Here is a 26,055-nt window from a genome sequence, read left to right on the forward strand (position 1 = left end):
GATTACATCACTTTAGGATGGGGCGGGGGGGGGGGGTTGGGGGGGGCCAGAATGCTGGAATCTTGGAGCTAAAAAGGAACATTATCATCCAGTGCAGAGACTCTTAAAACTGTTGTTTCAATATTATTTTATTTAATAAATTTAAAAAAATATTCTGAGGAGTCCACGACACACACAAACACAAAGGAACCATCACCACCCACACACACTTTTTTTTTTTTTTAAACAACTACACTATCCAGCGTTTTAAAAGTTAGCGGGGTCAGGAAAACCAGGTCTCCAGGCTCCCGGGTAAAAGTTCTTCCAAATTACCATACGGATGGATTCTTCAAAAGACCCGGTGCTTTCATCCAGCTTTCCCTACGGGGCGGCTCAGTCTTTCCCTAAACTGGGGCCCCGCACTCTCTCTTCCTCGGTCCACAGCCCAGGCTCGGGGATGCAGATGAGGGAGTGTGGGGGAGGTGGGGGAAAGGAGAGAAGAGAGGAGGAGGATGACAAAGAAGGGTAAAAAAAAAACCAACCAAACAAAAAAAACTCCCGCGCCTGCGGACACGGCGGCATCCTCGCGTGGGCTGTGTCCGTGCCAAGCACCGAGTCTGTACCACGAACCCTCGAAGCCCAGGAGTGGCTCAACCGCTCCGGCGAAACCGGGCAAGATGACCCAGGGAAATACATCTCCCAGAATGCCCAGCGGCGGAAGGGGTTCCGATTTTGTATTCCGGATAAAAAACAAATGCGAGAACGAAAAAAAAACCTCCCGCCCTTAACTCCTGACTCCTTTCGGCTCAAAGAACACGCGTATATTGTTTTCGGGCTCATTGGCGCCGGTGAAGCTGTAGCCCCCAGTCCTTCCGCCTCGCCTGCCGAAGGGCGATGTAGGGAGATGTAGTTCCCACCCGCCGGGCGCCTACTCCCTGGACGTAGCTGTGTGCGGGGAGCGGGGGGGGGAGGGGCAATAAGTGCCTACATTTCCCAGAGAGAACCGCGTTGCCGGCGGGCGGGCCATCCTTTGGTGACGTGACGGTTTGTGCTAAGATACAGTCAGCGTCTGGCAGCCCCGGCAGCAGCATCACCATGGCTGGGGAGATGACAATTCTCGGTGAGTGACCCCGTCCTGGGTGCCCGTTTTCGGGAGGAATAGAAGCGATCGGGTTTTGTCGGGACGGTGGTGGATGTCGCTGAGCGTCCCTTCATGTCGCTGGGACGGATCGATAGAGGGCTGATAGAGAGGAAGGGAGGGCTGTCTACTTGCTCTCCTGGAGGGAAGGAGACACTTGTGGCGCTGGAAGGGAGGGAAGGGGGCGTCGTCTGCCCGGTCACCAGCCGCGGCTGATGATTGTGTGAGAGCTGCAAGGATCCCCCTAGGCTTTTCCCAGGCGCAGGGAGGGATGGGCAGACTCTATTTTAGCATCCTCTGTGAGCGGAGCACCTGTCTGTGCTGCTAGGGCAGATGCCGGAGGTAGGCAGCAGGCCTGTGTCCTGTAGGAGCTCGCGCAGGCTTAATTGGAGATGACCCACCCTGGGGTGGCCGCCCCACTGGTAGGAGCGGAAGAAGTTACGAAACAAAGCGCTTTGTGAGCTCCGAGGTTTCCTTCCCCGGGAGCATCAGGACAGGATGGGATGTCGGGATGACCTTGAAAGAATGGCCAGGGGAAGGTGGTACCTCCTCTGGAGAGAGAACTGGCTTTTTTATTTTTTTTTTGGAGGGGGGAAAGCAAGGCAATTGGAGTTAAGTGACTTGCCCAAGATCACACAGCTTGTAAGTGTCAAGTGTCTGAGGTCGCATTTGAACTCAGGTCCTCCTGACTGCAGGGCTGGTGCTCTTCTCACTGAGCCACCTAGCTGCCCTGAGTGACCTGGCTTCTGAGTCAAAAAGAGCTGCTGTTAAATCAGCCTGCCCCTGACTTGTGTCAAGCCGTGAGATTTGTGTCTCACTGTGGCTCAGGGAAAGTCACTCAACCTCTCGGTGGCCTAAAGGAAATAATGGGGACTGTAAGTCTTAGAGCAAGTGGGATCTGCATTGGTTCTGGTAGTTTTCATACTGGGACTTCCCTATGCCAACAGAATTTCAGGTCTATTTAAAAGAGGTGGAGGTGTTGCCATCCGGGATTAAACAGAAGCTGGGTCCAATAGAAACCTCTTTTTAATTACCCTGAGTTGGTAGCTGTGAACATTCAGGTTTGGAAGGAGTTGTAGGTGAAAAGAGGAAACATCACGTTTCATGTTTGGGGTTTCATAGGTATTGAATTACTGTAAGTAATCCTGAAAAGATTTGTAAAGTAGCTTCTGTATTAAGGCATTGTAGACTTAATGAAGACTGAATAAATGCTCTCCGGGATCCAATGAATGGTATTTCTTTTACTCTTAGGTAGGAATTAATATGGACAGCTTCAAAGGGGATGAAATGTGTTTGAAAATTTACCCAAAGGAGGGAGGGAAAAGAGATTGGCAGATGACATACTATCTATGAGTCATTTGTAGAACAAGTTGTTAATTACTTCATCATTGGAGAAGAGTGTGAATTGAGTGCTTGAAGGTTACTACTGATGGAATCCTAATAAAGCCCATCCTGCCCCCCCTAGCCCCAGTATTCTAACTTCCTTATAGGCCCCACTGAACAGCAGGCCCACTACCTAGCCCCTCCCCCCTACCCCCCGCATACTTAATATTTTAACTTCTTCCTATATGCCTCACGGCTCACTTAGAACAGGTATGTCCATGAAGAAACAGCAGGTGTGTCCATGCACTCAACCACAACCATATCCATCTAGTCTCAGACAGGACCACAATGCTCAGCCAGCCAGAAAGCAGCACCACCAGGATGCCCAAGCAGGATGTGAACCCCAAAACAATAAAAGGGAATTTCCCTAAGTAGGCACCTGCACAATAATAGTAAAGAACTGACCTGGAGTGAACTTATGATGTAGAGGCTTGTTACAATGTCATTATTATATATACATATCCCACCCCCAATGGGGATTCCTGTATGCATTGTGGGCAATCACATTGGAAGTTCTACTGTGGCCAGGACTCCTCCCCCCATTACCTAATCTCTTAACAAACCCCTCCTGGCTTTTTAATATTCATAACTTCTGTTGCGTAATTGCATCTTTACCCTATAAAAATCCCCCTTGCTTTCTCTGAAGTTGCTGGTTCCTCTTGGAACTTAGCCTGCTTCTTGAGAGGTATAAATCTCAACAAATGACTATACTTGGATTAGAGGTGGTCCGACTCTGAATTCTTTGAGATGGATCCACCGTAACACATCGTGAAACCGTAACAGTTTTTGGCATCCCCAGTTGGGCAGAGTCAAAACCACAACACTACTATTTACTAAACCAAATGCTGGGAGAACCAGAGGCACAGAATTTTAGAGTTGGAAGAAATGTCATTGGTTATCCATTCTAACTCATAATTGAAAAAAAAAATCACTACTACAAGTGTGGTCGTTTAGAACTACAGGCAAAGACCTCAAATGACCTTCCAATATTGCTTCCAGTTCAACATTCTAGGATTTTTCTTCTACGAAGCATCCTTTTAAAAACTTGACAGCTATCCTGTCCCTACTAAGTCTTGCTTTCTTCTGGCTAAACATCCCCAGTTCTTTCAGCCCATCCTTCCATGGCATTATCTTAGCCTTGACCATTTTAGTTATTTGCTTCTGGACATTTTCATGCTAGTCAATGTCATTCATAACTTTTGAGCCTGGAATGGAATAGATCATCCCAAAGGTAGTCTGATCAGGGAATTTATGCTATCACCTCCTTATTTTAGAAGGATGCCTCTCAGTGCAACACAAGATGACCTTAGATTGTTTTAGTTGTAGCACAAAAAATAGCTTCTTTCTTCAGTTTTTAAATGGACTGTTTGTACTACATTCTCATATAGTTCCTCATATGTTGGGTTGGAACTGTCATTCTTAGGTGCATGAATCATCTTAACACCCTAGATTATGAATTATTTTGGGGTAGGGATTGTGAACCCCTTTTTCTTTTAACCTTGTTATCACTCCAATCAAACTTAGTGCAGGCTTTTGTTGTTCAGTTGTATCTGACTCTTTGTGACTCCCATTTTGGGTTTTTTTTGGCAAAGATACTGGAGTGGTTTGCCATTTCATTTTACAGATAAGGAACTGAGGCAAACAGGGTTAAGTGATTTGCCCAGGGTCTCACACAGCTAATAAGTGTCGATAAGGTTGGATCTGAACTCATGAAGCCTTCCTGATCCCAAGCCTAGTGCTCTATGCGCTGTGCCACCTAGCTGCCCTATTAGTTCCAGAAGTAGATATTTAATAAATGTTTATTGAATAAATGAAATAAGTAGATATGCAAGAAAACAAATGTTGAGAGTTTGTGATTTTAATATTGACCCAGATCCAGTGAAATTCAAACAGGTTTGTTCTAAATGGTCTTTATTTTAGGAACTTAAGATATTGGTGAACTTGAGTACATTACATTGATGTATTATGATATGATTAAGTTACATATTCTAATTTGATTATATTTCAGGTTCAGCCGTCCTAACTCTTCTTTTGGCTGGCTATTGGGCACAGCAGTATTTGCCGCCGCCTACTCCTAAAGTGATAGGCATTGACCTTGGTACCACCTACTGTTCAGTTGGGGCATTTCTCCCTGGCACAGGAAAAGTGAAGGTCATTCCAGACGAAAATGGTCATAATAGCATACCTAGCATGGTATCTTTTACTGAAACTGATGTTCACGTAGGATATGATGGATTGGAGTTGGCAGATTCAAATCCACAGAACACAGTATATGATGCCAAACGATTCATAGGAAAGATTTTCACCCAGGAAGAACTGGAGACAGAAAGTAGTAGATATCCATTTAAGGTAAGAGATTATCCAATAAGTCCGATATCTCCTTTACCTCCCTTGACTCAGAGATAAAGAACTTGTGTGATTATAAATTGTGTGTGTGTGTGTGTGTGTGTGTGTGTATCTCACTGGTTCCTATCTTATAATTGATCTACAGACAACCATTTATGAAGCATGTACTCCAGGCACTATGCTAGGTTGTGGGGAGCATAAACATATATATACATATAATAAATTGTGCATAAGTGAGGGTGAGAAGGGAGCACAACCTAGATGTTAGGAACAACTAGTTCAAAGGCAGGGAAATAGTACAAGGGGTGTCGTGTATATAAATGGTAAGAACGCCAGCTTGACTGAGATACAGGGTGTGTAAGAGGGAGTAATGTGTAGCAAGAGGGGAAAGGTTGGGTGAGAAGGGATAGCAAAAAAGAGGAGTTTATATTTGATCTTTAAGCGGTGGAGAGCCGGTGGAGTTTATTGAACAGGGGGTCGACAAGCAGAGGAAAGACCTTACACTGTAGGGAAATCACTTTATCATCTGCATGGTAGATGGATTGGAATGAGGAGAGATTTAAGGCAGGGAGATCAGTTAGGAAGCCATTAGAGTAGTTCAGGTGAGAAATGATAGTGTTGTGGCTGTGTGAGTATAGAGAAGGAGGTGAATGCAAGAGATGTTGTGAAGGTAGAAACAAAAAAGTTTTGTAAGTAATTAGATCTCTGGGGTGAGTGAAAGTGAAGAGTCAAGGATCACACTGAAGATGTGAACCTGGGTAACTGGTAGTACCTTCAGTAGAAAGAGAGACAGAAGACGAATGGGTCTTCAGGAGAAAGGTAATGAATTCAGTTTTGTAAGTTTTTGAATTTTAGGGGGCTACAGGACATTCAGTTAGAAATTTCCGGTAGGTAATTTGTGATGTAGGACAGAAGCTCAGGAGAGACTAGGGATAGATTCATATATCTGGGATTCACTGGGGATACAAGACAAAAATGAAATAGTCCCTATACTCGAAGAATACACATGTGCATATATGATTATATACATAAAGAATACAAGGTGTTTGGGGGATGGAGGGAGCCAGCTGCTGGGAAGAAGGATCAGGAAAGGCTTCATGTGGAAGGTAGTGCTTGAACTGAGTTTTGTTGTAAACCAGAGATTCCAAGTGATGGAGATGAGGAGAGAAGGCATTCCAGGAATGGGGGAAAGACATGGCAGATAGGCAGCATGACTGAACTGCAGAATGTATAAGGGAGTAATGTCTAAAAACAGAGGAAGGGGTCACTTAAAGAATTGCTTAAAATGCCAGACAGGACTTCGTATTTGATCCTAGAAGCAATAAAAAGCCTTTTGAGTTTATTGGAGGTTGACATGGTCAGATTCGAGCTTTAGGAAAACCACTGACATCTAGATAGGGTAGATTGGAGTGGAAAGAATCATCAAGTAGAGAAACTAAATGGAAGGCTCCGGGTGCAAATCAAATCAACAAGCATTTATTAATCACCTGCTGAGTTCCATGAACTGGAAATACAAAGAAATGCAAAAACAGTCTATAATCTCTAGTACCTTAGCAGGAAGGAGGAAATTTCAGCCATGTGGGACAACCAGTTAAAACGCACAGAGTTGAAAGACTGAGTGTCTTGTGTGAGGAATAGCAACAAGGCCACTATTCCAGAATACATGCAAGGGAGTAAGAATGGGAAGATAGGAAAGGAATAAGTTATGAAGGGCTTTAAAAGTCAGAGACACTTCCAGTGCCAAGGTGGCAGAGTAAGGAGAGAATTCCCAAATTCTCCTCCAAACACCTTGAAAAATGCCTCAGGACCAATTTAGGAGCTGGGAAGCAATTTGCCAGCTCAGCAGAAAAGGTCTTTTTTACTGAGGTGGCTAGCAGCAGTGTCAGGCTGAACCACAGGGGTCTCATAGAAAGGGCTAGAGCCCCAGAGCAATCCACCAGTGAAGCCTTGCCCTCTTGAAAGCCAGCAACTCTGGAGGCAAGCCAACAGTCCTAGACCAACAGTACAGGCCACCAGCATGGCCCCAGCCCTATTGCTGACCAGGAGTGAGGCTCCACCCCTGGGGCCAGCCATCAATGAAGCCCTGCCCCCAATACAAGCCAGCAGGGAGGCCCTGAGGCCCAGTGAAAGCCAGCAGCAAGGCCCTGAGCCCCAGCACAAAAAGCTTGAGACAGTGCAGGAGGAGAGCCCAATTCTTACATAAAAAGCACAGAGTTACAAAATATGCAGGAAAAAATAAGCAAAAAAGAACTAGATTATAGAAAGTTATAGTGGTAGGGAGGATCAAAGCACAAAATTAGAAGAAGATAACAGAGCTTAAAAAGGATTTTAAAAAGCAAATTAGAGAAGTAGAAGAAAAATTGGGAAAAGAAATGAGAGTAATGCAAGGGAATCATGAAAAAAGAGTTAATAGCATGGCAAAAGAAACACAAAAAATGTAATAAGATATTTTTAAAAATCCACCAAAGTAAGTAACTCCTTAAAAAGTAGAATTGGCCAAATGGAAAAGGAGGTACCAAAACTCAATGAAGAAAATAATTCCTTAAAAATTAGAATTGGGCAAGTAGAAGCTAATTGACTCCATGAGATTTCAAGAAACAATAAAATCAAAAGAATAAAAAAATAGAAGAAAATGTGAAATTTGTCATTGAAAAAATAACTGACGTATTATGGGAGAGCCTGTTGAGATAGAAATGACTCATCAGATATGAGGGCGTGTGGAGGTATCTATAGGGACATTTATTGGAAATATCAATAAGTAGTGTATGATGTGGAACTGAAGTTAAAGAGCCCTGGGCTTGAACTATAGATCTGTGAATCAATAGTAGAATTCATTGTTAAACCTGTGTGAGCTGATGAGGTCACTAACAGAGACAGAAGGGGATGTAGAACAGAGCTTTGGGGAACATGTACCATTTGGAAATACAAGACGAATGATGATCCATCAAGAAAGAGTGAAAGGTAAAAGGAGAGAGAAGTGAAAGGAAACCCAGAGAAAAGGGTACATCAAGAAAGGAAGTGTGGTCCAATGCTTCAAAGAAGTCAAGAAGGATGAAGATTGAGAACAAGCCATTAGATCTGACAAGTAAAAACTCTGGAGTCAGAAAACATGGGTTTGTGGTCTGGTTTCAGCAGTTTTACAATGATGGACACCAGCTATTGTTTATTGAAAAGAACAACAGATTTTGAGGGAAAAGACCCGAGTTTGAAGCTGGACTCTGCCTCTTCCTGAGCGGCTTTGGGCAATCTGTTCTTTTTGAAATTCAGTTTTATCTGTTGTAAAATGGAAAAAAATAATACCTGTTTGCCTGCATCACAAGTTGTTGTGTGAGAATCAAATAAGAAGTGCTATAAATACCAGCAGCTGCCAACGGTGGTGGCACAATGAGGCCATCCTCTATTTAGCAGACATGTTCACTCTATATATTTCTCGTAGCTATGCAGTTGGGGAATTTAGGTAGAATTTCAAGTATTTGGAAACTGGTCACATTTATATACTTCATAAATTCAGTGTGCTTTGTCATGAATGGAGGGGAGGTGTGCTTTAGTGAGATCAGAAGTGAAGAGGCGTAAGAGGTCTCAAACAGAGGACCCAGTCTAGGAAACTGAGAAGAGTGGTTTGGGATGAAACCTTGTGATATTGCTGCCAAGTTGAAGTGAGGACATCAAGAGACTGAGCACCAGAAGGGAGGTTCAGTGTTATTCAGTTCTAGGAGAAGGGCATTGTCTCTTGAAAGACGTGGGAAACTCAGGACAGTGACACTGGCTATCTGAGAAAACCTTAGGTTTCCTTTTTCTTCAGCATAAACAGATCAAATTGGCCCTTTCTTGTTTCCAACATGGAAAACATCTTTTTACATTGACATAGACTGTGATTAATATGTAGAATATAAAGAAGTAAGATAAATGAGAAAGTACATTGGGCACATATTTTTCCACTCCAGAAGTCAGTTAATCACTCGGAGCTTGAGTTTTCTGTAAAATACTATAAATAATCTTATACCATTCTCACAGAGTGGTTATAAGGAAAGTGCTTTGTAAACCTTAAAGTGTTAAATGGATGTGCATTATTATTCTATGAGCCAACAGAAGACATGAATTTTGCCTGTGAAGTTGTCGTTTAAGAGGATTAGGAGCAGGATTAAAGCAGAGTGGTTATTCTGATTGTCGAAAGACTTGCTCTCAGTGCTCAAAAATGAAGGATATACCGCACCTTGGTTGTTTATATTCCCTACCCTGGAGAGTGAAAGAATATAAGTTAATTTATTTGGTATTTGGAGAGTGAAAGAATGTAAGTTAATTAACTTAGCATTTTGAAGAAATTAGTGTTTGAGACAGAAGGGGTTAGGGAAGGAGAGGATGAAGATTGCTATGTGCCAGACTCCACATTACTTAAATTTGTAAGATTTTTTTCCCTTAGTTTTTTTTGATCCATATTGTTTTAGATAATGATCTTGCCAATTTTTGCCTTGTATCACCAGTGTCTAATGCAGATTATCTAGCCTCTGGTACATACTAAATAAATGTTTGTCAATTGATTATATTGTGAAAAGTGAGTGAAGCAGAGATAAGAGGAAATGTGTATTCCAGTATAAGAGTTTAGTTTCTTTTTTTTCTTTTTGGCCTTGTACAAAGTGTCTTTTATATTTAATTTTTGATGTTAATTTTTAATTTTTTATTTCTGAATATATCTCTCCCTTTTCCCCTACCCACTCCACACCTTTTAACAAAGAATAAAGCAAGAAGCAAGAAAAAAAAGGCAGTGAAGCAAAAGAAACCAACACATCAATCAAATCTGACAGAATAGATGATGTTCTACCCTGTTAGTCATTTATCTCTGTAAGGAAAGAAAGGAGGGGTATTTTCTCATCTCTTCTTTGGGGCCAAGCTTGGTCATTATGTTTACAGTGTTTGGTTTCAGGATGTTTGTTGTTCTTTCTATTTACCTTGTTATAGTTACTGGGTTTTTTTTAATTCCTTTTTTTCATCATATTTGAAAGAATTCAGATGCTAGGTTTGAAGCCATGGCATTCGAGTCCTAATGACTTTACATTGTGAGCCTCTTTCTTTGCCACCTTATTGTAGAAACACAAATAACATTCACAAAATTCTTTCTTCCTTACTTTACATAAAAAGGTACCGTTATCAAAAAATGAAAATATGTTAAAGAGAACATCTGATTTTTTGGAACTATCTTGGTATTAGCTCCTTTTATCCATTAACCTGTTTCACTGTTAGATATTTCCTTAGCTATAAACTTGGCAAGAGAAATAAAAGAATATTAAATTCAACCAGTAAGTTTTCATCTTACTAACAATTTTAGAAGATGAACTTTAAAATTGCTGGCTAAATAAAATTTGGGAATTGCCTCTGAATTAGTTACTTTGTTATTAGTATATACCACAGCAAATAATAGATAGTTGACTCAGTTTTTCAAAATATATTTAATACTAGCACCTGGACATTCTAGACAATGGTGATTCATAATAGTGGTCAAAAAATCTTTGTATTCACTAACTTTTAAAAATTGTGTGTTACATTATGAAGACTGAACAGAATTAACAAACTCCTTGCACTGTCTTATATTGCTTGGGGAATGTCACTGGCATTATTACATAAAATAGTTTGGTATAAACACAGATGGTGACTTGTTTCTAGGTTATGGCCCATCTTGGTTGAACTGGTTTATGAAGGATAGTAATGTCATGCCTAATCACACAGTACAATGTGCGTAGAGGGCCAGCCTTGGAGTCAGGAAGACCTGTCTAGCCTCTGATAGAGACTGGCTTAATTCGAATGGCCAAGTCACTTGATCTTTCTCTCAGTGCCTCAGGCAACTTCCTGACCTTCTAAATTATGGATGAGTTGCTAAGCTTCATTAATAAAAGTAATTTCTACCAATGGGAGTTCCCTACCCAGATGAAATTACAGATTTGGATCAAATTTGGATTTTCATGGCTGTAAAAGACCACTGCTTTTGGTAATTTCATAGAACCAAATCCTTTTATATAAAAAAAACATTCTTGAATAGGACAGTCATTGTGACGGACTTTACTATGAAGTGTTAGGAATTGTTGTTTTGTGATTGGAAAAGTGAAACCTGCTATCTCCAGAATATTTGTTCTCTGGTGAAACTGCCACATTGTTGATCCTGATATTCAGATTTCAGAATCTGTGTACCCCATGATAGCAGCAGTCAGGGACTAATATAAAGTCTTTTATGATAAGCCACAGTGGCAGCAATTAAATGATGTTTGCTACTTACATGAGAACACAATGAAGTGAGAAAATATTTCTATAAATATACAGTAATGTTCTTTCAGTATGTGTTCATTTTGATGTATATATAAAAAAGCAAATGAAAACATGACCAGCTTACTACCCACAGTCAACTGTTTATGCTTAGTATTTATTTCGTTTGTGTCTGATTTTGCCAGAGAACAAAAGATGTTCATCTTAGCAGATCTGAAAAAATAAGCTTGTTATTGGTTAATTTAATGGCTATTTAGGCAGCCAGATAGGACAGTAGATTCAGTGCTGGACTTTGAATCAGGAAGACATGAGTTCCAGTCCTTCTGCAGATACCCACTGTCCGCCTTTCCTCATCTGTAAAATGAGGGGATTGGATTTGATGGTTTATGAGGCCCCTTCCAGCTCAAAATCTCTGATCCTCTGATCATGAATTTATGAAGTGAGCACATGACATAATGTTAAACAGTTTTGCACAGTTTCTTTTTTGTTCTATAAGGCCTCAATTTCTTCTTGGTGGCTTATGGCATGTATTCACAGGTCTTATATAAGAATGGAACAGCAGAATTTTCTGTGACAAGCAATGGGACTATCACTGTTTCTCCAGAATATATTGGCACCCAGCTGCTCTTGAAGCTGAAGAAGATGGCAGAGGACTACTTCGGGATGCCAGTGTCCAACGCTGTTATTTCTGTGCCAGCAGAATTTGATCTAAGGCAGAGAAACTGTACTGTTCAGGCTGCTAATCTTGCAGGTAGTACTTTAGTTATATTTCTCTTTATGATTTTGTTTGCTTGTCAAGTACAATTATATTCCTTACAGTTATGCCAAGTGGCCCTACTTCTTACCTAGAGGCCTAAAAATGGTCATTTATACCCAGGTCCTTCAATTCTTACATATATTTAAATTAATTCATGGAAAATTCAGGAATTTTTTTTGTTTTGAGGAGGGGGACATATTTTTCTTTGTTGATATTCAGCGTTGCAGGGATAGTGCATGGCCTAATAAATATTAAGATAGCTAATTTTTCACAGCAAATTTTATTTCCACAGACAATCCTCACTAACAGTGTTTGGAAACAAGAAGTGTTTTTGTTTCCAAATCAGCAGGCCTGATCTTCCTTATTCTTGAGATCTCTAATGCACTCACAACTTTAGAAGTTTGCTATAGTTATCATCTACCTTGGGGTGTCACAGCCTTGATAGCTAGAATCCTTTCACATAAAGCAAAGACTCAGCTTTGCAAGGAGCTCAGAGACCATCCAGTCCAATCTATACCTAACTGAGAGTCCTTTTTACAGCATCATTTACAAGTGGTTGTTGGAAGACCTCTAGTGAAGATGTACTCACTATCCTCCTATGTTAGATTGATACAGTCTTTTGGAAATTTTTCATTACAACTAGCCTAAATCTTCTTTTCAGCTTCTTTCCACGATTTGTAGCTCTGTTCTCTGGGGCCAAACAGAACCAGCCTAATCTTTTAAATAAATTTTAAAAAAGATAATAGCATTTGTTTAATTAACACTTTAAGGTTTGCAAAGTTCCATGTGGGTTTTCTCATTTATTTTCCATATGACAGTCTTTCAAATACTTGAGGATAGTTATCATGTCATATCTCTATCCACCAGGTTTTCTCTTTTCCAGGTTAAATAATTCCATTTCCTTCAAATACTCCTTGAATGTTATGATATCCAGGCTTTATCCTCCTAGTTACTTGCTTACAGTCAATGCCCATGCCAAAATATTTTGCATTGAAATGAACACAGTATTCCAGATGCTGTCTGACCACAGGATTATCATTACCTCCTTTGTTCAAAAGAATATTTCGTTTCATTCAGCTTAGGATCAGATTATCCTTTTGGACATCCCAGTGTGTGTATCCCAGGCTCTGACTTCCTGCTTATCAGTTTTTAGTTTCCTTCAAGATATGGGTCATATGTCTTATTTGATTCTTATAATTGTTAATGTTCTCTTGCTCCACATATTATCACACATTCATTCGTTTACATACGGAAATCCCTTAGTAAAATGTAATTTTATTAAGAGCACGGACAGTTTTTGCTTCGATTTTTCTGTCCTTAGCCTTATATGTAGTAAGTTATCCATTGTGCCTTAATAAGTGTTTATTGAATTGAATATAGCACTGTTGCTTCACATTGGGCTTGCAGTCTACTAAAAACCTCATATTCATATAGGAAAAAATTCTATAGAGCCACCATTCCCCCATCATGCACTTGTAAATTTTTTTTTAACTAAGGCATATGACTTTATATTTATGTCTTTTAAATTTCATCATATTTTATGAACATTCTAGCTTGTGGAGATCTTTTTTGAATGCCTGGCTCTGTCATCTGTCATATTAACTATTTCCTACCAGTATTATATCTTGCAAATTTGATATAGTTTTGCTTTTATCCAAGTGTCCCAATCTGAAATTACAACTGAAATTCCCAAAGTTTCCACAGAAAAGGAAGACCAGTGATGATAAAAAAAAGCAGACCTTTATTATAAGCACATTTAAACTCGCAAAAGAAAGCATAAAGCTTAACTTGAGACACTCATATGCATTGGGAGAAGTGTTTCACAGGGAGGGGGGTTAAGGGCAAAGATTACATGGAGATTAGTCAGTGAAGAGATGATATAACTAGGTCACAGTTTCTGGAAAATATGGTATTTCATCCTCAGCTCAACCATTGGTGGATATGGGATGAGATTACATTCAAGAGGACAGAAAGGATCAATGATCTTATGAGAAGCTTCTTCCAAACTTGACATACAGCTTCAGTGCAACAAACAAAATTTATTAAGCATCTGCTGCGTGCATGGTGTGATTTATTCACTGGTTACACAAAGACCAAATCAAAAATGGTACTGTTCCCGAGGGAGCTTAACATTTTAATGTGGAGATACACATACACAGAGAAATAGATGTAAAGTCTATGTAGAAAATAATACACTTTCCATATAGAAAGTAATAAAACAGGAGGAAGAGAGTATATCAACTGAAGGGATCAGGAAAGGTTTAATGTAGGTGAGTCCTGGGTGAAGTTTTGAAGGATGCTAGGTACTTAGAGTCAGAGGTGGGGGGGACTACTTTGCAAAAGCATAGTGGTAGGGGATATAATGTTCCATTGGGGAATGGCAATCCACCCAGTTTAGTGGAGAAATTGTGTGAAGGATACTTTTGAAATAAGACTAGAAAGGTAGATGGGAGTCATAATGTAAAGAACTTTAAAGGGCAGGTTAAAGATTTTTCATTATGTCCTAGAGGTAATAAGGAACCCTTATAGGTTTATAACTCATTAAGTGTCACAACCAGAGCCCGTGTTTTAATAATATTAGGCAGATGGGAGGTACCTAGTTTTCATTTTTTGTTGTTTGCTCTTCTGGCCAACTTTTGGCTGCATTTCACTGTTGTGCCTGGTTGTGGCAGGCTTCCACCTTTTCCTGAAGACACGAGACTAGTTTGTTCACCTGCCTGCTTTTGACAATTAGAAGCTTACTGCCAGGGAGCCAGTGCAAAGAGCAGCAGAGCACAGGGGATGGGTGCCAGGGGAAATATAACAGGAGTTACCAGCTACTTTCTACCTTTTCTTCTCACCTAGGTCAGCATTTTGAAAGTTCTAGGAGCCTCTTCTTGTCTTTGCTTTCTCTGCAGTCTGTTTTCACACACTCTTACGTAGGGTTATTGGGAGGAAAGTGTTTTGCAAACCATGAAGTGCTATTTAAATGAGTTGTTATGAATTCTTTGGTCTTGGCAATACATTTTTAAAAATGCAACATGCTCCCCTTCTTCAGTGACAGTGGCAGGGTAGGGTAAGAGGAGGCAGAAGGTACTAAAAATATCTTGTAGCCTATCTATTAATACTAACTTAGCTATTAGTAAAATCCATATCCTGTTGGAGGAACCCCGGCCCCCTCTCAGTAGAATTCATAGGAGTTAAACAGGGTTAGAGGAGAGTAGTATATACAGACATCTGAATCTTTGGAGGGAGTACTCACATGATCTCACATAAGTATCATTATCAAATCCTTTACCTTGTCTTTCAGTTGTGTCCCCATTTGGGGTTTTCTTGGCAAAGATACCAAAGTGGTTTGCCATCTCCTACCCCAGCTCATTTTATGGATGAGGAAACTGAGGCAAACAGGGTTAAGTGACATGTCCAAGATTACATAGCTAGTAAGTGTCTGCAGCTGGATTTGAACTCAGATCTTCCTTCCAGGCCCAGCACTCTATATCTACTGCTCCACCTAGCTGCCCTTAACATTAGGGGCCCTAAATTACAGAAAGGCCCAAGGATGAAAGAGGAACAATGGGAAATTCTAGTACCTTACTGATACTCAATAAATTCTTAAATGACAAGGTATTCGATGTTCTTAGTGTGATTGTTTTCAAATCACTTTAAAGGATGACTTTCGGATAAATTACTTGTAATAGTCACTTTTAAATTTCAACTCCATTTGACTTATTGGCGTTTCCTAATATTTTCATTAAAAATGTTATTTTATTTTTAAAAGTTTATTTCTGTCTCCGTGAACCTATAATTTTTACCTAAACTTGCCTCTTTTTTTAGCCTTGTCTTTTTTTTCCCTGATCTCTCTGTCTCTATCCCTTTGTCTCTGTCTTGTTCTTGCTCCCCGCTTCCCCCCCCCCACTTTTCTCCACCCCCAATCTGCCTCTATCCGCCTAGTACAGATGTGGCAACTTAGAGATCATTATTAACTTTGGAGAGAGCAGTTGGTGGAATGATAAGACCAGAATCCAGAGGGATTAAGAAGGGAGTGAGAAGAGAGAAAGTAGAGACATCCATTGTAGACAGCCTTTTTGAGGAGTTTAGCTAAAAGTGTAGAAAAGATATAGGCGATAGCAGAAATGGAAGGATCAAGTGAAGGGTTTTTTTTCAGAATAGGGGAGACATAGGCATGTTTGTAGGCAATAGGACATGAGCCTAAACAGGAAGAGATTGAAAATAAGTGAAAGAGTGGGGAAGACAGGGAGCAGCCTGTTGGAGAAGATGAGACGGAATGGAATTACTTGAACAAGTAGAGGGGTTAACTTTGGGGAGGAGTGAGGCTACTTCATCATGTGAGACAGGAGTGAAGGAGGAGAAAGTGGCAGAAGGTGTCTGAGTGATGGGAGATGAGGAAGAAAGGAGAAGAAGAAAATCACAGTGAATGGCCTCATTTTTTTTTCTATAAAATATAAGCCAAGGCTCTCAGCTGAGATGGGAGGAGGAAGAACCTGGGAGGTTTGAAGAGGGAGGAAAAGGTTTGGAGGAGTCCCTGTGGAGAGTGGGATAGTGAGTTGATAAGGGAGGTAGTTAGGACCCAGTTGAGGTTATGTAACATTAATTTGTAGTGGACCCAGTCAGAATGGTTGCTCGATTTTCTTCACCTTCATTCAGTGGCTGCTGTGTAGGAATGAAGACGACCAATGGTGGGAGTGATTCAAGGCTTGGCTGGGTATGATCAATAATATGATGAGGGAGGAGGGCAGTACAGAGTTTAATTGGTTCACCATGAAGTCAAGATGGGGGAAGAGGAAAGAGTGGCTAGTGCAGGCTGGATGGCCTGAGAGAGAATCAAGTGGTAAAGGAATTGGAGGTCATAGTGTGGATGAAGAGTAGGGTTATGTAAGGGAAGACACAGGGAGAGGTGAAAAACCAGTAGATTGTAGTCAGATAATGGGATTATGGGTTACAGCAAGATGGAGGGTATGGCCATCTTTGTGTGTACCTGAGCCATGGGCTGGAAGAGCAGTTCGTGGGAGGTGAGTAGTTTGAGGAACTGAGCTTTGTCAAACTCTTTGAGGAGAGAAGAAGAGTCCCCTTGGAGGCCTGTAAACAACAGCTACCAGGATTTTGATGGGGTGGTAGATATGAATAGCATGAACCTCAAAGGAAGAGAGGTTCCTGAGTAATGGAAGAAGGGGGAAAACCTTGGTAGTCTAACTCCTCCACCTCGAGCAAAATGAGTGAAAATCTAGCCAGTTCTGGAGAAAGTGGCTAGTGAGGCTGGCTCATCTGGTGGGGAGGCAGAAAGCACTTAATACCTGGCACAAAGTAGGTACTTAATAATTGCTTGTTCCTTAACTTCCTTTCCTGCGTTGCAAACCAAATGCATTACTGGAATTCAGGGCCCTCTCCATCTGACTTCACTTCAACTTTCCAGTCTTCTTGCACAGTATTGTACCTTATTGTAGTTTCCAACCGAATAAAGTACTGATGGTTCCAACCCCACCCCTCCCCAACAGTTCCCATACTGTCCTACTTCTTTGTTCATTCAAATGTAAGCTTCTTACGAGTAGGAATTACTTGATTCTTTCTATTGCCACCACCTGGTAAGTAGTAGGTACTTAATAAATTACTGTTAATTGATTTGTTGCCCATCTTGTTCCCTCTCTGCCATAGCTCCCTTTCCTTGTTTATCTCATGACAGTCCTTTAAGGTTCAGCTCTGCTGCTACCTGCTCTGTGAGGTCTTCATTCTCTGTAAATCTGTAAATGATTGCTCCTTCATTACCACTTTTCCTTTTCATCTTACAGGACTAAAAATCTTAAGAGTAATTAATGAACCCACAGCTGCAGCTATGGCTTATGGACTTCACAAGGCGGATGTTTTTAATGTCCTGGTGGTAGATTTGGGTGGAGGAACACTAGATGTTTCCTTACTCAACAAACAAGGAGGAATGTTTTTAACCCGAGCCATGGCAGGTAAGAAGATTTTATGGAAGTTCAAGTCATAATGGCTGTCTAGTGAACAGACCAATTGTTTGTTTTACATTCTTTGTCTTTATTTTGGGTAATATGCATAATTTATACCGTCACATGGAGGCTTATAAAGTATATCAATAAAAGTTCTGAGTTGCTTTTTGAAATCTTGTCTACTCTGACACAATCCAATGTATAATATAAATATATAGGGTATATAGTCAGTTGTAGCACATTGATATAGTTAAATTATTTTTGTATGTAAAGAAATATATGAAAGGGGGTGAACTCTTTAAAAATTAATAGAATTGACTTCTTAATTTTAATAAACTGACTGAACATTTTGTACTGTCCCCTACTCTTGAATCTCTTGCCCTCTTGTTTTATTGCTTACTCCCAAGCCTCAGCCCTGGATTACTCTCATCATCTACTTCCTTCATTCCTATGCACATGCAGCTGAATGGAGCTGGAGGAAATCATGGAGACTGTGTTGATTGGGTTTACTATGCATTTATGGTATTTAATTTCAACTGAGTCTTCACCGAAGCACAGCAAACATTTTATTCCTACCTAAATCTGTTCACTATCCCATTCCATAACAGCTGTTCTAGACCTTCTCATCTTCACACAAACCTTCTCCACTGAAAAAAAGTCCAGGCTATTCAACAAAAGCTTCCTCTTTCCCCTCCTCGTTTTATGTCATTTAGACATCTTTCCCAACTATTTTCCCTTTCTTCTGAGTCTCGGATGAAGTAGTAGCCCTTCTCTTTGCCAAAGCCAGCCCTTCTGTATGCATTCTTAATGCCATCGCCTCCAGACTTCTCCCTCAGGTTACCCACACTATTTCCACTCTCTAATCTTCATTCTCTCCACAGATACTGGCTTCTTCCCTGCTGCCTACAAGTGCTCCCATTTCTCCCCTATCTTTAATAAACTTTCTATTGATCCTATTATGCTTATCAGCTGGTGTTCTATATCTCTTTCTACTACAGCTAAACTCCTTGTAAAAGCTAATTAGTGCCTCTCCTTCCTTTCCTCCTAGTTTCTTATAAGCTTTTGGCATTCTGGCTTTTGACCACATCGTTCATTGAAATTGCCTTTTCCAAAGTTAACTGGCATATTAAATGGTCTTCATTTTTCTTGACTGCAGCGGCGTTTGATACTGCTAACTACCCTCTCTTCCTAGATACTTTCTCTTCATGACATTACTCTCTCCTGGTTCTCCTGTCTCTCTGCACCTTCTCAGTTTCCACTAGCTGTAGTTGTCCCAGGCTGTGTTCTGGCCTCTCTCCTGTTTTTGTTCACTGCTATATCATGTGGCAATTTTATCATCTCCCATGGAGGGGGGAAGGGGGAGCGAGGATTAGGTCTCTATGTAAGTGATTCTCAGAACTATGTATTTCGCCCTAGGCATGTTTCTTGAGCTGTGGTCATGCATTACTAGCTGCCTTTTAGACATCTCTAACTTGGTGTCTTACACGCATATCAAACTCTACCTATCCAAAACAGAACCCTTTGTCTTCTCTCTGCCTCCCAAACTCTCACATTTATGCACAGATTCTCATTTACTGTCAAAGGCACCATTCATCCTTGTCACCTCAGCTCAAAGTCTTGGTATCATCCTCCGCTGCTTTCATCCCTAATCATCACTTTTCATCTGTAATCTCATGTTAAATCTTGCCAGTGTTATCTTCAGAACATCTCTTCCATATGTTTCCTCCTCTTTACTCACATAGCCACGATCCTAATTCAAACCCTTATCACCTCTCACGAGACTGTTTCAATAGCCACATATCCCAATTCTCTGTCTCAAGTATCACCTTATATCACTCCATCCTTCACTCAGCCACCAAGGTGAGTTTTCTAAAGCATAGGTATGACCATGTCATCCCCTACCCTTGCACAGTGAGTTCTGATGGCTCTCTGATATCTCTCAGATTAAATATAAAGTCACCTTTTTGACGTTTAAAGGCCTTCCTCATTTGTTCTCCTCCACCTTTCCAGTCTTCTTATGCTTTACTCACCTCCACACAGTCTGTGATCCATTTAAAAAAATCATTTTCTTTTAAAGTAGACCTTGGGAAAAAACCTGTTAGTTTAAACAAAACTGTATTGGTGCCGAAGATAATTTGAATTCTCATATTCTTTTTTTTTTAACTTAGGAAACAATAAACTTGGAGGTCAGGACTTCAATCAGAGATTGCTTCAGTACTTTTATAAGCAGATCTATCAAACTTATGGGTCCTTGCCTTCCAGAAAAGAGGAGATCCATCGATTAAGACAGGCTGTGGAAATGGTCAAGTTGAATCTGACTCTTCATCATTCTGCCAAGATTTCAGTATCACTTACCCTAGGGGAAGCAGAGGACTTCCAGTTTGCTGAACAAAATAAGGAACATGAGAGTAAACCTTCAGAGGACAAACTGTCCCCAGAAAATGCTCGTCATAAGAATGTTATGTTCAGAGTTAACTCTTCTGAAAGAGGTGGAAAACTAAGTCAGGTTCTTTTTGAAACGGAAATCTCAAGGAAACTATTTGATACATTGAATGAGGATCTCTTTCAGAAAATCCTTGTACCAATTGAGCAGGTGCTGAAAGAAGGGAATCTGCAGAAGACTGAGATTGATGAAGTGGTTTTGGTAGGGGGTTCTACTCGTATTCCCCGAATACGCCAACTAATTCAAGAGTTCTTTGGAAAGAGTCCCAACACATCTGTAGACCCCGACCTAGCTGTTGTGATGGGAGTGGCTATTCAAGCAGGGATTGATGGTGGATCTTGGCCTCTTCAAGTCAGTGCTATCGAAATTCCCAACAGACATTTGAGAAAGACCAACTTCAATTGAATCAATCCTTCTCACCTAGTGACATTTTCTCTTTATTATACCTCTTTAACACAACAAAGGGTAAAAGCAAAGCTGAGATACTGTAATGAAGATAACTCTCAAACTTACCTGGAAAGAGCAACCTCTAGACATTGGCAAATTTTGCAAAGCACTTAATTTATTCAGATTAGCTGTATCCCCAGGCTCCTTCCTCTCCTCTATACTCATTCTTGCTTGCTTTTGAATGGATCCTTTTCCAAAGGAAAGAACTGCTCAAAAGTGATGTAATTTAACTGAATTCTCCTATGGTGGTCATCTAGAATATAGGCTCTATGGGTCAGAAAGGATCATATGCGTTATTTATAATTGTGTTTTGTAAAAATGAATAGTGCTATTTGTTAAGATGCTCAGTTTTCTACAAAATTTTATTATTGGAAGTTGTCAGATTGTTTACTTAGTGAACTAGTAAGTAACTAGTAACTTACTTTTACTAGTACTTTGAAATATCTGTCCTGGAAGTGTTGCTATAACACCTGGCTCCACACCCAGGTATTTACAGTGAATAGATGATAAAGCATAGCAGTATTAATACAGGTAGCATCTACAGTGCTCACCATAACTTTACCCAAACTGTTCTTGTTAAATTTGATGAAAAATTGACCTTCAAAAATCACAGTGTCTTATAAATACTTGTTGATATATTTTATTTTAAAGAACTAATGGAAAAAAGCCAAAGATGAATTAAATTATGGGAGAAATTGTACTTTCTTGTACTTTTGAAACCGTAAACTTTTAGGTTTTGGAACTTCAAGTACTCTTTTTCAAGGTGCTTAAAAAGTTTCCTAATGCTAAAATCTCCGTACTGTTTAGATTTTTAACCCAAAAGTAAATAAGTCAAAATTGTCTAAAATATTTAGGTTAGTTTTAATAAAACATTTAAAAATTTTAAACATACAAAAACTGGTTTTTCCCATAATTTGAAAATATCTTAGAGAAAGAAAATAGCAGCATGACTCCTCTAGGCAATGACTTTGCATCCTTCATTACATTTGAACCTTTAAATAAAATGAAGTCTAAACACACACACACACACACACACACACACACACACACACACACAGCCTTGTTAATGAGTAAGGAATGTAATTTAATTTTTTAAACTCTCTAAAAGTGTTTATTTAGATCTACAATGAAAATATGACCAGTAGAAATAATATTCTTCACATTCCTCAAATTAATATCCATTCTTCCATTTTCTACCTCTCAACTTAATGTAGACTAGGAAGGGATTGTGCCCTGCAGGTGCCCCCATGCAAATTGGGGAAACAGGACAGAGTTTTGGAGGCACTGAGTACTGGCTGTTCATAGCTATCTCAGTTGTTAAATGTGGTTTCTATGAGAAAAACAGGACGCACATCTTGTATGGGATAACTTGTATGTAAATGTTTTACCCCATTTAAGAATATGGTACGTTTCGGATGTGTATATATAGCTAGTGATTTCTAGTATATGATATTTTTGTAGCAAGGTCCTTACGTAGTTACAGAAAGTGAATGAATTATTTATTTTTTATCAGAGGGAAGTCTCAGTACTGTATTTTGGCTCAGACCACTGAATTAGCAACAGATTTTGAGTTTAACAAATTGTACATAACAGATAATGCAGATTTTTTTACATGTACAAATGATTCTATATCTCAGCGAAGTAAATCTTTCAGTTTCTTTTTTAAATTGTGCACTTTACTTTCCATTTTGTACCATTCAGCTATACCACTACTTGGCAATCTGGTACAGATTTTGTGGAATATGTAGAAGATGGGAATAGTAGCTGTGGAGAATGAATCTGAAGCAACACACGTAGCCATTGCTAAAACCAGAGTGTCAATTTCCAGTATGTAAAATTCTAATAAGCCTTAGTGCTTATCCTCAAGCCTTTCTTCCCATTCTCAAAACTACAGCATTGAGATTATCACAATCTGGATAAACAGCAAATGACCTCAAAATATAAAAATGTTGCCAATAACCTAGACAATTCCTGTTTATATATTATAATCCAAAAATAATGTAGTACTAAAAGGTGGAGCAAGAGTGAAAACTTTAATTTCTTAATAAAAATACTATGTTAATATTTGGAACAATTCAGCTAAATTGTAATTTTTAATAAATTTTATTAATGTACCCTTTTAAAAATGAGCACTTTTCAATAAAAATTACAAATTATTTTCTATAATACAATTTGTTTCTGAGTGCCTCTGTTTTGTTCTTAGTGGATTTGCTAACCTTTCAAATTAGGAATACTTATGGCTTTAGGGATACCACAATCTAAATAAGAGTTTGTACCTTTGAGTTTCCGCTCATTTAACCTTATTCAGCATAATGACACATTGTGTTCTCTGTTACGATCTCCATCTTTATGATGAGGTCCTTTCTAAACCACCTTGGAAAGGGCCACCTAGCAATTGCTGGTTTTTAAATAAAATTTTAATTTATATCATTGGGTTGTTTTTTTTTTATTTAAATATCACTGTATCTCTGCCAATATCTCTTCCTCTGCCACCTGCCAAAGAACTATCCTATCCAAACAGATATTTTTTTTTAAAAAAATAAGAGAACAAAGAAGAAAGTCAGCAAAATAGATCAGTATTTTGAAAAAGTGAAAAATATATTCAGTGCATCATACCCACAGACCTCCCACCTCTGTAGAGAATTTGAGTGGAGGGTCCTTCTTAGAGCTCTTCTTTGGAGCCATGCTTGTTCTTTGTAATTCTGTGGCATTTACTTTTGACTATTTTCCAGTTGTTCCTTCCATCCACATTGCTGTAGCCAATTTTTTTTTGTTTCCTTGGTTCTGCTTTCTTTACACTGCTTCAAGTCATATAAATCATGTGTTTTAGTACACTGATGTTCCTTGATAGTCATGTCACAAAGTTTGTTTAGACGTTTCCCAGTTAGTGGGCATCTACTTGGCTTCCAATTCTTTGCTACCACAAAAAGTGCTGCTATCAATAGTTTGGTATGTAGAGGGGGCTTTCTTCTTATCAATGATCTCTGGGTTATAACAAATATTTAGCAACTGATTCTCTGGGGGGAAAATGTACACACAATACACTTATAAGTTCAATCTTCATTATTAATATTATTTTCTTAATTCCTGACAATCAACGAAACAATAAATAAACCCCTGATTTGTAGTGTTTGCTGATTTCTGAGGTCTAAATGCTCACCTTGAAAATTTAAGTCAGTTCTCATGAGACAGTTCAAGCTGGCTTCTGTCTTTGGGTTATATGGGTACATTGGGTACATTTTAGTTTCTTTGTATAATTCCAAGTTCCTTACAAATGGTTGTACTGATTCATAACTGTACCAGCAATGTGTGTGGCTATCTTTTCTCAACCTCTCCAAAAATGACTATTTCCATCTTTGCCAATTTGCTGTATTTTAGGTAAAATTTCAGGATTGTTTTGATACACATTTCTCTTATGGATTTGAAGCATTTTTATATGGTCATTAAGAATTTGCAATTCTTTTGAGAACTGTTGGTTTATGTATTATGCAATAACTTTCAGATATGTAAGTTTGTGTATGTTTGAGATATATATATGTATGTCATGTGTATATGTTTTATCTTGAATAACAAACTGAGAAATATGAAACTAGGATTTTTATTTCCCATTTGCCCTACTTCCTTTCCTATTCTGAGGAATTAAATTTCTGCAGAAGCTTTTCAGTTTCGTATAATCAAAAGTATCCATTTTATCCTTTGTAATTGCCTCTATCATTTGTTTGGTTAAGAAAATCTTTCTTATCCATACTTGGGAAAATTGTATTATCTTCCAGTTGTTTTATGGCATGATCTTTAGTATTAAGGTCACATCCATTTATAATTTATTATAGAATATGGTGTAAGGTATTAATCTAAATTTAATTTCTGTCAGTCTTTTCCAGTTTTCTCTGCAATTTTTATCAAAGAGGAAATTGTTTTTTTAGTAATTTCTGTCTTCAGGTTTATTAGACATTGGGTTATTGATTTCCATCATTTCTGATTCTCCCTTCTCTACTTGGTTCCATTGAGCACATGGTTTTGATGACTGCTGCTTTATAATAAATTTCAAGGTCTAGAAGTGCTTTTCCCCTTTTATTCCTACCTTCTTTCCCTTGATACATTCATCATCTTTATCTCTCCAGGTGAATTTTTGTCATTTTATGGAGTTTTACAAGGTAAAACTTTGATAGTTTGATTATTAGATCATTAAAGTTGTAAACAACTTTGGTATTATTGTCATTTTTTATAGTCATGATCCAGCTGTGAACACTGAATATTCCTCTAACTATATAGGGTTATTTTTTTTTAATCTCTTTACGGAGCACATTGTAGTTCAATGTATTTTTGTGAACCTTGGTAGATCAATCCCTAAACATTTTGTAGTTATTTAGCATATTATTTTCATTTTATTAATACCTCTTGAAATTTATTGTTATAGAATATGTAGAGAAATGCCATTTTTTGTGATTTATTTTGTGGCCTGAAGCTTTGTTAAGTTCGTGTCACTATATTTGCTGATTCTTTAGGATTTTCTAAATGAATCCTCGTGCTATCAATCAGTCAGTCAGTCAATAAACATTTATTAATACCAAACGTAGAAATACAAGCAAAAAGAAAGTCTCTAACTTACATTCTGAAGAGGGAAGACAGTATATAAAAGGAGGGTGAAAAGGGGTTGAGGGAATTGAAGGTAGTTGATAAGGAGCCATGGTGGGGAAAGACTGGAGTGCAGCATTGAGAGGAATAATGAAATGTCTGGCCTGGGCACTCTCCTTAAAAGGAGGCTCAGGGAGCAACCATCCAGTCGAAGAGAAAAGCCAGAGAGAGGGAGGGTCTTTCCAGTGTGAATTCTGGGATTGAAATGAGCTTCCAGAATGGAGAGGATTTGGGGTCATGGTAGAGAAAGTCCCGGATTCAGCCTGGATAGGAATTAAGTAAATAGGAATAGCTTTATCTTTCTTTTTTCTTATTACTACTGCCAGTATTTCTAGGACTACATATCAAATTATAGAGGAGGAGTGAGCATGCTTGCTTGTATTTATTGGAAAAGCTTTTAGTATGGCCCTATCGCATATGATGCTTTGTGTTCTAGATGGATATAATTTTATGATATTTTTTAAAGGACCCTCCGATTGTAACTTGTGGTATTTTACTATACGTGAGTATTGTATGTTGTCGAAGGCCTTTTCTGCATCTATTGCAATAAGCATGTGGTTTTGAATGTTTTGGTTTTTGACATAACTAATTATGCTGATTATTTTCCTAATATATCACCCTAGCATCTCTAATATAACTCCAAGTTGGTCAAATCAATGAATGATTTCTTTGCTGTAGCCTGTATAACAAGATTTTTTTTTAAAGTGTGAATTGATAATTATTAAAGATAGTG

At 39.0% G+C, this 26,055-nt stretch overlaps 1 protein-coding gene across 1 annotated transcript; it reads left to right on the forward strand.

Moving 5' to 3' along the window:
- Window positions 1-981: 981 nt before the first annotated feature.
- Window positions 982-23,117, forward strand: HSPA13 (heat shock protein family A (Hsp70) member 13). Its single transcript, XM_036746925.1, has 5 exons — window positions 982-1,099; window positions 4,509-4,849; window positions 11,636-11,849; window positions 17,639-17,806; window positions 19,966-23,117. The coding sequence occupies exons 1-5, from the start codon at window positions 1,075-1,077 to the stop codon at window positions 20,643-20,645; spliced, it is 1,428 nt and encodes a 475-aa protein (XP_036602820.1). The 5' UTR covers window positions 982-1,074; the 3' UTR covers window positions 20,646-23,117.
- The last annotated feature ends 2,938 nt before the right edge of the window (window positions 23,118-26,055 follow it).

Source organism: Trichosurus vulpecula, chromosome 2, assembly GCF_011100635.1.
Source record: "Trichosurus vulpecula isolate mTriVul1 chromosome 2, mTriVul1.pri, whole genome shotgun sequence".
Lineage (NCBI taxonomy): Eukaryota > Metazoa > Chordata > Mammalia > Diprotodontia > Phalangeridae > Trichosurus > Trichosurus vulpecula.